This window comes from Aulonocara stuartgranti, assembly GCF_965226115.1.
Source record: "Aulonocara stuartgranti genome assembly, chromosome: 15".
Taxonomy (NCBI): Eukaryota; Metazoa; Chordata; class Actinopteri; order Cichliformes; family Cichlidae; genus Aulonocara; species Aulonocara stuartgranti.
Window position 1 is genome coordinate 14,309,530 of NC_138951.1, and position 15,853 is coordinate 14,325,382.

At 40.4% G+C, this 15,853-nt stretch overlaps 1 protein-coding gene across 2 annotated transcripts in view; it reads right to left on the reverse strand.

Moving 5' to 3' along the window:
* The window catches only part of lpgat1 (lysophosphatidylglycerol acyltransferase 1), a 65,435-nt gene that overhangs the window by 24,906 nt on the left and 24,676 nt on the right, over positions 1 to 15,853 (reverse strand). For both annotated transcript variants that reach the window (XM_082506629.1, XM_082506628.1), the window contains exons 3-5: positions 13,905 to 14,023; positions 11,807 to 11,902; positions 5,817 to 6,096 (exon numbers count right to left, since the gene is read on the reverse strand). In XM_082506629.1, the coding sequence (XP_082362755.1) occupies positions 5,817 to 6,096; positions 11,807 to 11,902; positions 13,905 to 14,023 (495 nt within the window). The remainder of the gene's footprint in view (positions 1 to 5,816; positions 6,097 to 11,806; positions 11,903 to 13,904; positions 14,024 to 15,853) is intronic.

Here is a 15,853-nt window from a genome sequence, read left to right on the forward strand (position 1 = left end):
GTCACTATTAATGTAAAGTGAGATGTGATGAAGCAAGGCTTGGGTACTGCTTTCAAATATTTATTGAAACAACTGTCTAATTATATACATGTCATCCACACGGAGTCGAGAAACATTCTGTTGTGTTTGTTAAGTAACCTTTTTTTAAATGTGAAGGTGTCACCTATTCATGTTGGTAATTAATTTAATTTATCAACCCCTAATCTGCAGACATCAGTGACCTGCAGGGAACCTGTAAACTGTGGAGGATATATATGCGGGCCCATCAGTGGGGGTTACTGGATTTCTTCTGGGCAGCTGGGACAATATAACTGATTACAAAGGTTGTCTACACTTCTATGAATCTAGATAAGAGACGAGTGCGTAGAAAGCTTGACCTTTAAGAGTACGCACCTCTGTTTCTATAGTTTCAACACCAGACAGAAGACAGAAAGAAGCAGCTGAGGAGCAAGCCGACTGATTCATACCGATATTAGTGACTTGACAGGCATCCTTGGTATTAATGGAAATAGCTAACGTCAGTTATCCCTGTGTGGGTAACTGGATCCCTTCTCTATCAGTCTCCCGTGAATGGCTGGTCAAAGAATGGGGCCCTGAGCCAAAGTATTGTTGGCACCCTATATGCTGTGGCACACAATAGTGTAACAGCACCGGCCACGGTAATTTAAAATGACAACAGATAGGCCCCATCCTTTGGTAAACAATTTGAGGAAGGAAACACTGTCTCTCTTTGAGGCCACTCCTCAGGCCAAATTGCTGCACTTTAAGCCTACAACTGTCTGTCTATCCTACTGACTGAAAAGTGGATTTAACCACTTTTGGTGTTATCGAACATGTTGACTTTTGGGTGATTAGGAGCTCCCTAATGACCCACCCTAAATGACTCACAATGGCGAACTTTGTTTCCTGGCAACTGTAAATACAGTTTTATGACACACACCTTACTGGTCCAAGGGACAGCCCTTTCCACAGAGCTGTGCTAATCTTTGTGTTTGCACCGAGTGGCATTTTCAGCCCGGGTGACATTGCATGGCTGCATCAAATCCCATTTTCTCCAAGTGGCCCGGTTGTTTCTGAGTGAGTCAGCGAGCTCTGGGTACCTCTGCAGAGCATCAGTGAGGGTCAGAGGGAGACAGAACTGTGTCTTTCATCAGACAGCCACACACACATACACAAATGAAGAGCACAGGGTAGTGAGGGACACAACGCTCCTTTGGGCATGTGTATTTTCTTGCCCTATGTTTTAATGCCATTAGCTAGATTTAAGTGGAAGGACAAGCCCTGCTGCAACAACCAGCTTCCCCTCCTCCTGAGCTGCTGGAACGGAGGAAAGGACATAACATGAACGAGGATATGAACTGGATGTACAGCAAGGTCAAATTATAATGCACGATTACACATGAATAAGACTGACGTGCCTAAAATGCTTAAAAAACGTTCGTAATAGTTTGCCTTGATGGAGATTATAAACACAAAAACCTCTGCACACACCTACGTTTGTTAACGCAGTAAATATTTTGAACTTAATCAGACCGGTGCATAAAAAAAAAATGCACATTTAGCACCGTCAGTATGTAAATAAAGCTGCTGTACTCATTAAAATTTTACAGTGGCCAATCAAGAGACACCTCATCTTCAGTCTGAGTGTCTGTCCTGCAGAGGAGTAATCAGACAGCATCTTGCTGTTAGTGCTGAGGCTGTAGGACACAGAGCTGCGCTAGCAAACTTGAGGAAGGCTAAAGTCTGGGCCACATTCTCAATAATGCTGGCTCAAAGTCCCTCCAATTTGCTATTAACACCAAACCCCCGTAAATGGATTCTGAACGAAAGCCAAGAAGAGTCCGCTGGGTCGACACTGAGTGTGCAGCGTACACAGGCATTGGGGGGGACTCGTTGAAGCTTTACATTTATCGCTGTTTTAATGCCTTCTTTTTGCTGAGGACTGCTCCAAGCAGCAGATTTACTGAGTTATCTGGATAAATTTGCTGAGTAAAAAACAGAACATGTATTCCAATATTAGTCCACAGAGCAGATTTAAGTGGGTCCTCCTGAAATAGGGCCCAAATTGAGAAAGGATTGGTAAGACTAGATTTCATGAATTATAAATATAATAATAATAAATACATACATACATACATACATAAATAAATCAATTATTTAATTTATCCTCATATTTCTTGGTCATGTGTTAAGGAAACGTTGGGAGAATATGTATTTAATTATAAGAGTTTATTATGGGTACATGTTAGAGGATTGATCCCTGAGGGCAGTATGAGGTTGCGTCTTGGACTGATTGAGGTGGAATTGGTAGTAAAAACATTACAGGAGAGAGACAAGACCCTCAACAAATCAAAAAAGGAAATCTATGGGAGAAGTCAGCAGTAGTAAAGATGACACCTGTCACACCCCTCACCCCAAAGAGCCCATCAACAACTGAACAGGAAATGTGAGCAAATCGTGTAGTTGCATTGATGCAAGTCCACACTAGAGTTTTACAACAATTTCTGCATGTAGTTGCAGGCATGTTTCCCTCCCTGTTATTGTAATGATGATCCACTGTTTCTTGGTTATACTTGAGCAATAGCACAGCCTCCACTGGAAGCTGGTGGGAGGAGCCTAATTGATACATTCAGTATCGATTCATTTCTGGGTTGTTTTTTTTAAGCAAAATTGCTGTATAGAAAAACTGACAGGTCAGACATTGCAGTGCTTTGTCCCAGCAAACCAAATATGGCTTCTTTCTTTTAGAAGTACTTTGATGGCAGTAAGAAGTTACCTGCACATCTGGAAAAACTGGAACCTCCTAGATTTGTACAATGGGTGGACACTGTAGTGGTGGTATCTGTAATGATCAAACTAATATCTTAACTGTAATATGAAAGATATTTCTTCTAGAAAAGATAGACAAATTCATTTCCTGCACTCCAAAAATGTCACACAGTCACACTGTGATCTGCATATATCCATAGGTACAAAAAGGTAGGTGAGTGACACATTAAAGGAAAACTTAAAGGCCACTAAAAGTAACCGGATTAAACTTATCATGGAAGCCACAGCAGGAAGGAGCCACTAGGGGGGGAACAGGATTCAACAGCATGACGGTTTCACTCCCTTCTCAACTAAAAATTATTTCTCAACATAAAAGTTAATAACATTACAACAGTAAAGATGACCAGAGGCGTAGTTTATGGTGGAGTTGCAGTGTGTCCATACAGAAACAATGGACCCAGATCATGTTTTTCTACAATATACGATGCTTGTTAAATGTAGTTCAAAAATTTGCAAGTAAAAGACAACAAGAGTTAAATATTAAACCCATCTAACTTCCCTGCTTATCCAATTTCGAAGGTTCAAAAAGCTTAAATATGAAGAAAAGTGATTTTTTTCAGCTGCTCCCATCCACAAAGCAAAAACACAAACTGTATATGCACACAAACTACTTGTTTAGTTTGCTGTGACCCTTAAATCTGCAGCAGCCCACAGCAGCCATCCCATGTTCACGTCATGATACCCACAGCTAGCATAGGTTAAAAACTGCACAGCACTTACTCTGCTACATTTATTTTACAGATTTAGTTACCAATTAGAAATACACATTTATAGTATTCACATCAAAGTAATAATAAACTACTGTGGCTGTAATTGTGGTCCCAACAGCAGGTGGATCAGCATATTTGTCACATTTTTAAAACGTTTAAATAAATAAATAAATAAATGAATGAATGACAGACACAAAGCTCCCAGCAATTTGTCTCTCCTGCTGGTATCAATTTAGGAACTTTCACATGTCAGGTGAAAGTTCAACTCTTTATATAATTTAACCAAGCCTTCTGCTAAACCGTCTCTGATATGCATAAAAATTTTATGATGCAAAGTCTGAACAATGCTGTGAAATTGTAGCTTCATATACGAATCCTTTAACATTTTTTTTTTTTTACTGTTATTGTGTTTTGTTAAACTGTCTTTTGATCCACTTTCAAATATTGCATCCGATTTTTGGGATAGATGTTCCACAAATTGCTTGATTTGAGATGAAATGACCATACGTGCTATAATACTCCAGGTCAGCTTACCCAGCAGTATGTAAAACAATCAACATTAGCTTATTGTGACCCATAGGAGCCACTACGAAAACAGAATAAAGTTACGCTTGACAAATAAAATGTTACAAATTTTAACAAAGTTAAAAATAAATAAATAAATTTTCACCCTCAAAGCTTGTTAATTGCTGCATTATCATCCTCTTCATTGGCTGTATTTAGGGCTGGTCTCTAGACAGAAAAATTACTCCCCTGCAAATCACGGCTGGGGTTTTCAGGGATACTGATGCAATTTCTGGCACCTCTGTGCGTGTCAGTCCTTTCCTTCACTGGTGGTTAGAGCTGGGCGATATATCGAGTTTTTAAAAAATATCGATATATTTTTATACGAGATATAAGATGTGATAATATCTTTTATATCGATATAGTCTATGTTACATTATAACTATATAGCCGCAAGTTTGCCTCTCTTTCGTCCACTTTTGTCTTGACGCAACGTTACTCGGCCTCGCCTCTCCTTCACTGAACACAACTCCCCCTCCTCCCCCATCGCTTCACCTGCAGGAAGCGACAAGATGGACACGGCAAATCTCCGTTAACGAGTTACTGCGCATCAACCCGTGCGTGGGGCTGGACGGCGTCAACGTGTTAGCTAGCTAACCACGCTAACGAGCTAACCACGCTAACGCCATACAGCCCAGAGGTGCTCCACGGACTAAAATCCTTTCATTTTCTCAAAAGTTGACAGCGCGCCTTATGTATGAATTCTGGTTGTGCTTGATGGCCGCGAACCGATTTTATGTGGAACACGGCGCTCAGCAATCTGTCAAAAAATGTTTTAGTACGACTTTGGTAAGCTACGGAGCTGCACCGCTTGATGGATTGTCAGAGCATTACGGCTACCGAGGAGCCTCACGGAGTGATACGTACTGTGCTTCAACGTAATATTACCCTACTGTGTATAAGGACCATAAATGGCACCTGTTAAGAGACGTGGTTACGAAGAGGATTTCAAACTCAATGCTGTCAGTCACACAGTAGAAGTTGGGAACAGAGCAGCTGTGAAATCTGTCTTTGTTATTATGCTCATTGTCTTTTAGTTTACATTTTGACTGCACAATTGTGAGCTTTTTGTTATGCACAAAAACAACATTGTTTTCTTTTATTTATGGAGCATTATTATTTAATAAATGCTCATAATTTATTTTTGAGTAAATTTTATGTACATCTGCTCTATGTTAATAAAAGTGCCTGTGTGACATCTGGGACACAGCTTTGACTAAGAACTCTCTTTTTGTTCTTACTTTATGGCTTTAAAAAAATAAATAAATAAATAAAAAAAATCTATATCTTATATCGCCGTCTAGGTAAAAAATATCGAGATATGAATTTTGGGTCATATCGTCCAGCCCTACTGGTGGTCTTTACCACCAGTCGTCTACAGTTTAAAGGACAGAGACGTGCAGAGGTAATGATCTAAGATTTCATATTTGAGGCATGATTTATCCCAGCTTTTCTACCAAAAAAAAAAAAAATCAAATAACTACAGTAAACGGGAGAGAGTTCACAGAAACCAAGAAAAAAGGAAAAAAAAAAAAAAGGGAGAAACAACTTTATCCAGACTCTGCTTTTTAAACCCCAGAAAACTTCCTGAGATAAAATCCTGCACTTTCAAAGAACACCTTCAGCCTTGGCACCAAGTCTAAACTAACAGTTTCTATATCAGTTTGTCTCACTTTAAATCAAAGGCTTTTCCCATGTGTGTGTTTTAGTTACCTGTCGTGTTCAGCATGCTGGTGTCGCCGCCCACACTGCCGTTCTCCTGCTGGGCTCCCAGAGTTTTCAGTATGACGTGGCTGGCCCCGAGACGAGGCAACGTGACGTGGGTCAGATGGGGGAGCGAGTGCTTCTTGCCGAACAACTGGCTCGTTTCCCGCCTCTTGCGAAGAAAGCCGCCCTCAGGAAACAGCACTATCCACTTCCTGTCACGGCTGTGGTAGTATTTATCTAGGTGCTCTTTCAGGTAAACCAGCTGCTTGTCTCGGTGAGCTTTACCCTGAAGAAACACAGAAAATAAGCATTTATTTTCAAAAGAGGTTTCAGGTCTATTTTTCAACCTAAAAATTCAACTTAAAATGGGCTGACCGCATTTAAAATAAGCAGTTCTCTTCACTAGTTGCCCCAAGGATACAAAAAATTTGGGGCTACACCCTAAGTTCATTAACTTGATAAGATAGAAAGCATTTTCGACAGAGCAGAACCGACTAAGCAAATGAATTCAAACACACACAAATCACAAGTTAGGTGCAGTAACTCCCCGAGCCGCATTAACGGCACCACCGAAATGGATGCAAACATGATGGCCTTGACAACATTAAGAGCATTAGCAGGAACAGGATGAGGAGGACCGGGATTGATTTTTATGTTAGGCCTGGTCAAAGTTCATTTTAAATGCATTAGGACTGCAAGCTGCTCTCTGTGAGCACATGTGTTTATTTAAGCAGCTGTGCCTACTACAACTGCTGCATCACAACAGCTACAGCCGAGTATTCGGCCAAGAAGGTCATTTCAAGATTTATTCTTAGCGGCAGCTACAAATGCTGATTTCCAGAGGTAGAAAGGCATTAGGAGACTCCACACATCACAAGCTCAAAAATGACCTTGATACCGTTGATGTAGTTTAACAGCAGCTACAAGAGCCACATGAAAATGAAGAGTATAGTCCACGATGTTGCTTTTAGAGTTACGGTGCAGTGGGCAAAGGGAATGATCTGCAAGCATACAGCAGCTTTCTCACAAAGCACTTACTCAGGTTTTTCCAATTTAAAGAGAAACACACGTGCAAGGTGCCGGTCTATTACTGGAACCAATCTTTGGTTAAATCTTGCCCAAGAACACTTTGGGATCAAACCTCTAACCCTGGGGTCCCCAACCCCTGGGCCTCGGACCAGTACCGGTCCGTGAGTCGTTTGGTACCAGGCCGCAAGAGTTGAGGCTCAGGTGTGAAATGTATGGTTTTCAGGGTTATTTTGTTATCGATTTTATCGTTAACTTGGTTCTCCTGGGTCTTTTCACGTGCCTTATGAATAAATCTTATTTTTTCGGTACCGGTACTAGTTTTATTTTGTTGTATATATCTGCGACACCTTAAAGGCCGGTCCGTGAAAATATTGTCGGGCATAAACCGGTCCGTGGCGCAAAAAAGGTTGGGGACCGCTGCTCTAACCCATTGACAAGTGGACAATGTGCTCAAAATAAAAGTTTTCAAAATATGGACCTGGACCTATATGGCCTAAATATGGACCTATTTTCGACCTGGATGGGTAAATATTGCAGCTAAAAGGTGAAGAACAAGAAATTGTTCATTGTACATTTTGTGACTTGACAGTGTAGGACCAGAAAGGTTCTGGTAGTATCAATGTGTCACATTATTGTTGTGCCATAACACTACAGTTGGCCAAGTTCCAATGTCAGGTAAACCATTCCTAGAGTTAAAAAGGGGCTGCTACTGACAGTCAGGGTTTCTGTGGAGAAGCGAGGATTTCCCCAGTAAGGCAGGGTTAGGAGAATTCATGTCTTGGTGCCATAATTTATGCCATTCTGGCAGCAGTAAATAAATACGTCTGTCAGTTGCTGTGCTATCTGGCATTTTTGCTTCAAGTTAAACTTGAAGATGTTCAGAGAAAGGCTGATGGGCTATTAAAAACACATTAACTTCAAGATACAGAAAATATTTTTTGCTTCTATGGATAATTACCCCTTCATAACTCTATAGGGGATTTATTTATTTTAATAATGCCAGAATTAGGGATACGACCATTTGGCACAAGTGTCCCAACTTCGATAGCATGAATTGTTGTTTGCTAGTTACTGAACTTGACCACCAAGTTTGTGCTGTTGGCTTCTACTGGAGCTTTTAATTTTAATCTTTTTGATTTTCTTTAGCCTTTAGGACAGGACAGACTGTATGCACATGCACAGCAGATCAAATCACACCCAAGCTGCTGAAGCCTTTTGGCATTTTGATTTAATTTACTGACTAATAAAATGGCTCGCTGTGAGATACGGACTGCAGCCTGCCTAAATGTTTGTGCTTCAGTTCTGATGAATAAAGTTCTAGGATCTTGGTCATGTATGCACTGCACCTGTACAGTTTATGGAAGCTGCTTTTTAACAGAGATGATAGCATTTACTGATAAACTAACACTACTTTCCTATTCAAGGTCACGTCTAGCTCCAAGAAACCAACATTGTGGTGGCAAAAATGCTAAAGTTGAGGCTTCAATTTATGGAGCTCAAATCCAATATGTGACCTCATGTTGGCTACATTCATATTTACAACACATTTCTCATCTCTCTATGCTTCTCTCCCCCTCCCTACTCTTCCTGTTAAAAGGGCGTTCTTTGGTTTCCCTGTCACCAAGAGCGTTGCTCACAGGGGTCATAGGCTCATTCTCCCTATCTCTCTAATACGGTGTGTACCTTACAAAGCAACCTGAGATGGCTGGTGTTGTGAACTACTGCTAAATAAATAAAACTAAATTATTACAGGATAATATTACATTTAGATTTGGGGTTTGATGTGACTCAATATTCAGCAGCTGAATTTATAAATGAAACTAATGTACTCCACCTGTCTCAGCTTTGTTTTAGCTACCCTCCCACAGGCTTTAGTCAAGTATTTACTCACTTGCCAGTTTATCGGGTCCACTGAGATAAACTAAAGCAAACAATAGTGCAGCTCTAAATGACACCATCTTCATAAGGGTTAAAACTGGGTTAATTGAGGAGCCATTGCGCTAGACTAGATAAGTTCTTATTACCACCATACAGTTTATAGTCCAATATGGCCTAAAATTCATATCGCGATATAATTTGAAGCATGTGTGGTAGCGATAGATATCACAATATATTCTTTTCTTCTATATAACGTATTTTCCACACTATAAGGCACACTTAAAATCCTTTAATTTTCTCAAAAATCAAGAGTGTGCCTTATGTATGAATTCTGGTTGTGCTTACTGACCTCGAACCGATTTGGGCGTGCAGAAATCTGTTAAAAAATGTTTTAGTACAACTTTGGTAAGCTGCACTGTTTGATGGATTGTCAGAGCATTATGGCTGCCGTAGTGAGTTGCTTCGCGGAGTAATCCGTGTCCAAAACTCAGTCCTCTTCAGGTCCCAAAGTCAAACAAACACTAAGAGTTAAAAACGATCTAAATTCTTTCATCTTTAATTAAATCATCAGCGTTGCTGCTTTATCGGGTGTAACAATTAAGTTTAACATCCAGGCGTCCATGAAAACATAATTTATTAAATTTAACGGAGTTAGAAGTTAACAGAAAGTTAGCTCGCTAGTTTACACCTAAACATTTCATACCATGTTCTGACTGAGAGATTTTTGAAACGAATTAAAACGTACAGCTCTGCTACCACTTCCAATATAAATGAAGACAGAAGACTAAACAGCAGTGGCGTTTGCAGGGTTACTGAAGTTGGACTACCTGGTATATAATGTTGTGCTAGGTGATTGCTAGCGACACAGCTATGTTAGCATAACATTAGCACAGTGAAGCTGGAGGATGAACGCCAACTCTTTTTCCACTCGATAAAAGTTAACGTGGGGGGTTCTGGTGGTCAGGGACAAATGCAATCACATAGCAGGATGCTATACACGGGCCAAACTTCAGTCAGGAGAACAACTGAGATTATGCATCCACAATACAAGGTTAGTTATTAATATACTGCAACAACACGGGACAAGAACAGCTGCAAGAGAATTCAACACTAATGAATCGATGTTACGGAAGTGGAGGAAGCACAGTTTTTGGCTTTCCCCATATTTCAAAAGTGCTTCATCTCTTTGCTGTGACTGTCGCCCACCATAATTTGCAGATGATAATGGTTTTAGCCGCTGTGATGCTTTCGACCAAGACAGGCGCAGCTTGATGACATCGTCAACATGCGCTATCGCGATAGAGCGATATAGTCAAAATCTCTATCGTTGGCCAAATTTATATCGTTTATATCGTATATCGTTTATATCGCTCACCCCTACTTTAAGGAATGGTGGATTGTGTTTTGCATAACAATGTCTGAGACACGTCTGGCAGCCTGGGTGGACAGCAGATGCTCAGGGTGGCCGGGGCAGCTGCTTGCTGCACTGTGTGGATGTGTGAAAGATTCTGAGGAAGGATGTCAAGAATGCACGCGCAGGAATGCCAGAGGGGACTTCAGAGAGAGACGAGGGCGGCAGAAATGACTGAGCCCGCTCAGACTTCCTACTACGGCCTGTCCAGCTGGCTGTTAGCAGGCTCGGGTTGCTTCACCCTCGGCACGGCTGATGTGAAATTCCACGGCAATGCATTTCCATGACCTAAAAAATTTAATTCCCTCTTGTCAGGGCATTTCTGCTCAGCTCAGAAAGTGCAACAACAGCATGATAAGCGTGAGGAGCGTGGGAGCCTTCTCATTCAACAAAACAAATGTGGATCAACACAGACAGCCCCTCAGCAGCGCTTCTGTTTAATATTAAGTCATGACCTCCGAGATTTTGTCCAGTTGGAAGCTAGTGCCGTTTAGGTTCACCGGCTTTATTTACTCAGTGAAGTTAAACGTGCTGATTTCTAACATCCAAGGCAACAAATGTTTATGTAACCCGATAAATGTTTATTACATCCTGTGTACTCTGGGACACAGGGGTACGATAGTCTGGGTGATGAATATGAATATATGGCTTCAATTTCATGACTGAATGCCTATCATGAAAAATCTGCTTTGTCTTTAGAAAAACCTTTTTAAAAGCTTATTTTTAGTCAGAAATAATGCAACTAAATAATACTATTGCAGATCACTACATTATGTTTCATGACTAATCTACATTCACTAGATGTACACCTCTTTTTATATTTGCGATTATTTTGTTGTCTTGCCCCTTCTTTGCTGTCGCTTGCCTCTCTGTGTGTACTTAAGCTTTTGCATTTGTGTAGCCCGTCCTCTCTCGTGGTTTTAATCATCGTGATATCAAGATGCTCACGTCCCATTTTTTGGTAAAACTTGGAAATTGCCACAATATAGATGTGCTGTGCTGTTGTAGTTGATATCTAATAGATGTCCCCTTGGTTTTGTGTAAGTGTATCACTGACACTAATGAGTTTAGCACAAATCTTGCCTAAAATTAACCTCTCAAACTTGCATGATATTCCAAGAATTCCCTGGCCAGTCAGAGCCCTGTAGGATGTGTGTGTAGTCCTGTCAGAGCTCTGCTTCAGCTGCCCCCACAACAAAAGAGCCCAGTCTGACCCAGAGGGGCTCAGCAGGCCTCCCACACCACTCTCTGCTGACATTTTCCCCTTCTCGGGACACCATGGCTGCAGGAAAGCCTGCTAACATATCTGCTGTCCAGCTGGAACAAGCAGATGGATAGCAGCTTCACTTGTGGACAGCGCAGAAATAACAGGCTTCTAGTAACTGGGGTTTAATGAGATGGGTTGCGACTTCAAAGCTCTGTGGTTTGAACTCTCAGAATTTCAGGGGAAGAAAACAAGGTGTTGACAAGTGTGGAAAAACAGACTTTTATCCTTTGGCAAAAAAGTGTTTCTGCAAGCTTTGAGGCTAATATGCCAATTAAAAAAAAAAAAAAAAAAATAGGCTAAGAATGTGAAGCAGACTGTGTTAATGCTGACAACAACCAAAGAAAAGAAAAAAAACATATTAAAGTCAAAAGTAAAGATAAAAGTAAGACCTCCAGATTTTGGGCTACTTACCTGTCTAATGAAGAAGTCCCCATGGATCAAGGACACTAGGCCAAAGTTGGTGTATTTAAACACGTGGTCCATCAGCCACATCATTTTTCGTACCACCTGCAAGAAAGAAAAAATTCAATAATCATTTAAATAAAAAACAAAAAAAGAAATTAAATAAGCAGAGTTTACGTGAACAGCACAAACTGATGCTGCCCCTCTGAGTATTTCTGCCCTCGTGACCTGCACCCATGTGGCTTTGGCTTACTGTCCTTTCAGTGCTAAGCGGATAAAGTGGGCCGGGATGCGGTTGTTGAGGCGAATCATGTCATCATGTTTGTGCAGTGTAGCTCGGCTGCCCCGATCCAATGCCAGCTCTCGGCAAAAAAAAAAATAAAAAAGGGAAAACAACAACACTGCCCTCTGCATTGATTTTTATAGTGCTAGCCAATTAACAGGAGTCCTATAAGAACGCAGGCATGACATACATTTAACTAAACACATGTTGACTGAGGTTAGTTATTACTCCTGGAGGAATAGGTGTGCATGTGCACTGACATTACACTTCCCTGTATGTTTACAGTGATCGGTGTGGAAAAATGCAAGAGAGCCAGCATCTGCACACTCCCATCACTATTGCTCTTTCTCAAGGAGATAATAAACACATTCCCCTTAGTGCTATGAAAACTCAAAGCATGAATCTATTAACACAGTACAACAGTAGTTTGAAAACACTTAACGCTGGAATTCACTAAACATCACTAAGAATCCATAGGGAAAATTTCCTGTAGCGGTCAAAAACAATTTTTATTGTGACATTAGCAGCGGACTAGACAGGTAAAATTGGGGGTGTTCCTGATGACTAATTTACAAGTCAAGCAACATCCACTCATTTTCAGCATCCTCTGTTCTGATCGGTGACCAGCTGGTTAGCCTCAAGCATGTCCACTGGTCTGTTTGGCAACACACAAACAAGTAAATAGTTGCAGGGTTAGGAGAGTTCACATCTTGGTGCCATAATTTATGCCATTCTGGCAGCAGTTGTTGACTGCGCACCTCACAGCCACATACCAAATCATGTTATCATGGAAGCTCCTCACAGCGAGTTAAAACACAAAGTTCCAAAATTAAATCGCAGGGGGATTCACAACAAAAATGACTGAACTATCAGATTAGATTTATTGTTATAATCACTTTCACCCAACTTAACAAACACATTTTAAAGATGCTAACAGAGGAAAAGTGCCTAAAAATAAAACTAACCATCCACCTTGCCACAAGCCAGCAGCCTCAACATAAGCAAAGAAGTGAAAACATTGAGGGAGGGGACAAAAAAAGGGAAGATATCCTGTTACCTGGCGGAATCGAAATGTTGCAACTACCGGTAACTGGCATTTGTTTTTCCTCATATAAATCTATTAAACCAACTTTGGCTTGCTACGGTAAAACATGTCAGGTAAAGGTGAGCGTGGAGTAACTTACTTACTATTATTATTTCACGAAGTCACAAAGAAAGCCTTAAGCAGGCAGCATGAGTGTATGGTATGAGCTTCCTGCAGCATTCATTTTAACAATATTTTTTTAAAAATCCAACTTTAGCTGTTTTATGTGTTCATATAATGTCATTTTGATCACTTCACAGCTGGAGTTCTCTAATGCAGTAATCAAAAGGGCTGTTCAAAGTGGCCGACTCCTGTATTTGTGTTCGAATCAGACTCACAGCAATCATTTCAATGAATAAATAAATTAATAAATAGAACATGTTTTTTATTTATTTGTTTATTAAAGTGGTGTCCCACTGCACACCACTGTGTGTCCTCGCTTTCCTCAGTTACTACAACAGAGGTGAAACGTTCAAAACTGGCATGATGCACAAAGTCAACAGCCACATTAATGTGAAATGCTTAAGGATGAATTGAGACAAGAATTATGTTTCCAAATTAACATAATTTTAGCCAAAAGGCTTTTCAGGGTGATGTTTGTTCTCACAGGAAGAGCCCGCAGGTCCAAACGTCCGCACTGCTTTTTGTGTAAAGATGTTGACAGTGCATCCTTAACAGTGTTGCACACTTTCCCCCAAGGGGAGGTGACAAGAAAGCAACACATCCCTGTCCTTTCTTACCGTTCCCTTGTCTTGCAGGCACATCATGAGTGTGCACACATCTCCTGTTGATTGGTGGTTGACGATGACCATGGCTTCTTCCTCGGAGATCGGCCGCACATCATCACCCCATTCTGTTACTGTGAGACCAAACAAAAAGACACATGCACTTTAATGAAAAACACGCTGTGCAAGTACTACTCTTCAAACCTTTGGAGCTTTAATGGAAACAAAGTTTGTATTTACATTAGTTTTCACTAAACCTCCTGTCTTTCTGCAGTGTAACATCTTAAAGTGATGTTACACTGCAAGATGCATTATTATGCCATGGTAGAGTTGGGCGATATGATAACGATATGTATTGCGAAATAACTTTTCCTCGATAGAAAAGTTAAACTATTGCGATAGGCCTCATCTCTCTTGTCCTCTTAACAAAAACAGCCAATCCAAATTAAGTAGCGCAGAGCCGAACCAATCACAGCCGCAGCGTCACGTCACGTAACTTGTTACGTGCCGCACATGTGTATTTGTTTGGGAAGCAGCGAGCGGTAATGGAGGAAATGAGTGTGCCGACTAGAGAAAAATTTACCGAGCGTGACCGAAGGTTACCGAAGAGAAAACAGATGATGGTTCCAATGCCGGAGAGATTGTCGAACAGAAGAGCCATAGAAGTTCCGTAGTGTGAAGGTATTTCGACTATTTCAAGTCTGACAAAAAAACAGAGTAGCGCGCACTTTAAATTGTGCCGAAAGCAAGTCTGGAAATACAATAAAGCGGTGCAGCTCAATCTCTGACTGGAAGCGCTAATTCGTCATTCGGCTTTTGTCAGACTAAAGTAACTGTTAAAACTGTTTGAAAAGCTCAGCTATACAACAAGGAGAGCTTGAGAATTTCCTTTTAGTTCTCAGTTTATTTGATATTGACAAAAGTTAGTCAGTTTTGTCTGTTCTTCTGTAAAACAAACTAAGATTTATTTTTAGAATTAATATTTTGTTTCTAAGTGGAATTGACAATTTAGTAGTCTGTTTCGTTTGTTCTATTTTGAAACTTAAACGCTTTAGCGGCTGCTTTTGTGTAGTTTGCAATATTTGCCTTTATTTATCTGAAAAAGTCTAATGTTCCTTAAGTACATCTACTCTGTTGAACTTATTATGGGAAATAAATATTTAAATCAAAACAAGCTGCTGATTATTTCACATTTTACTTGTGAGCAACGGCACATTTAAATCTTACAAATATAGTTATTTGGCTTATATCGTGATAGATATCGTTATCGCCTGAAATGAAAAAACATATCGTGATATGAAAAAAAAAAAATATTATATCGCCCAGCTCTATGCCATGGCTTATCTGCCTCGCAAAAGGTTCTCTTTTATTTCAAGTTATTCGGACCTCCTCAGACTTTCTTACTTCTCTTCTCTCAGTGGCTGTTACTTATTTGTTGTACCAAATGTTTTGTGCAAGTTATTTTTCAACACTGTGATGAACAGCTGAAAGAAGCAAAACCCGGGAAATTAAGATCAATTAAGATTAATTTGTCATTTCTGTAGGACAAACGGGGGAATAAATAAGAACAAAAAACAAACAAAATATTGAAATTGATGAAGGCCCAGTTTTTTTTTCTGCAATTCTGAAAGGAGTCTCCAACTTGTTGCAGGCAAGTAGCTGTCTTCCACTCAAACTGTGGCAACTCAGGTAATCTGCTAGCAACCAAAGCAATTGCAAGCAGAATTTCCATGGAGCACGGTATAGTTAAGCAACTATTAATACCAGTCATGAAATGCATATTTTTCTTTAACGACCAATTGTTGTCAACTGGACACCAACTAGTGTCCAGGCCTGTGTGACTAGAGCCTAACACACATCCTGCACACCCATTCATACTGTCATCACTCCCCTGAAGTATCACATAGAAACCTCAATAAGTAATTATATATGCCAAAGTTGTAAGCTCAGCCTTTTTTTTTTTT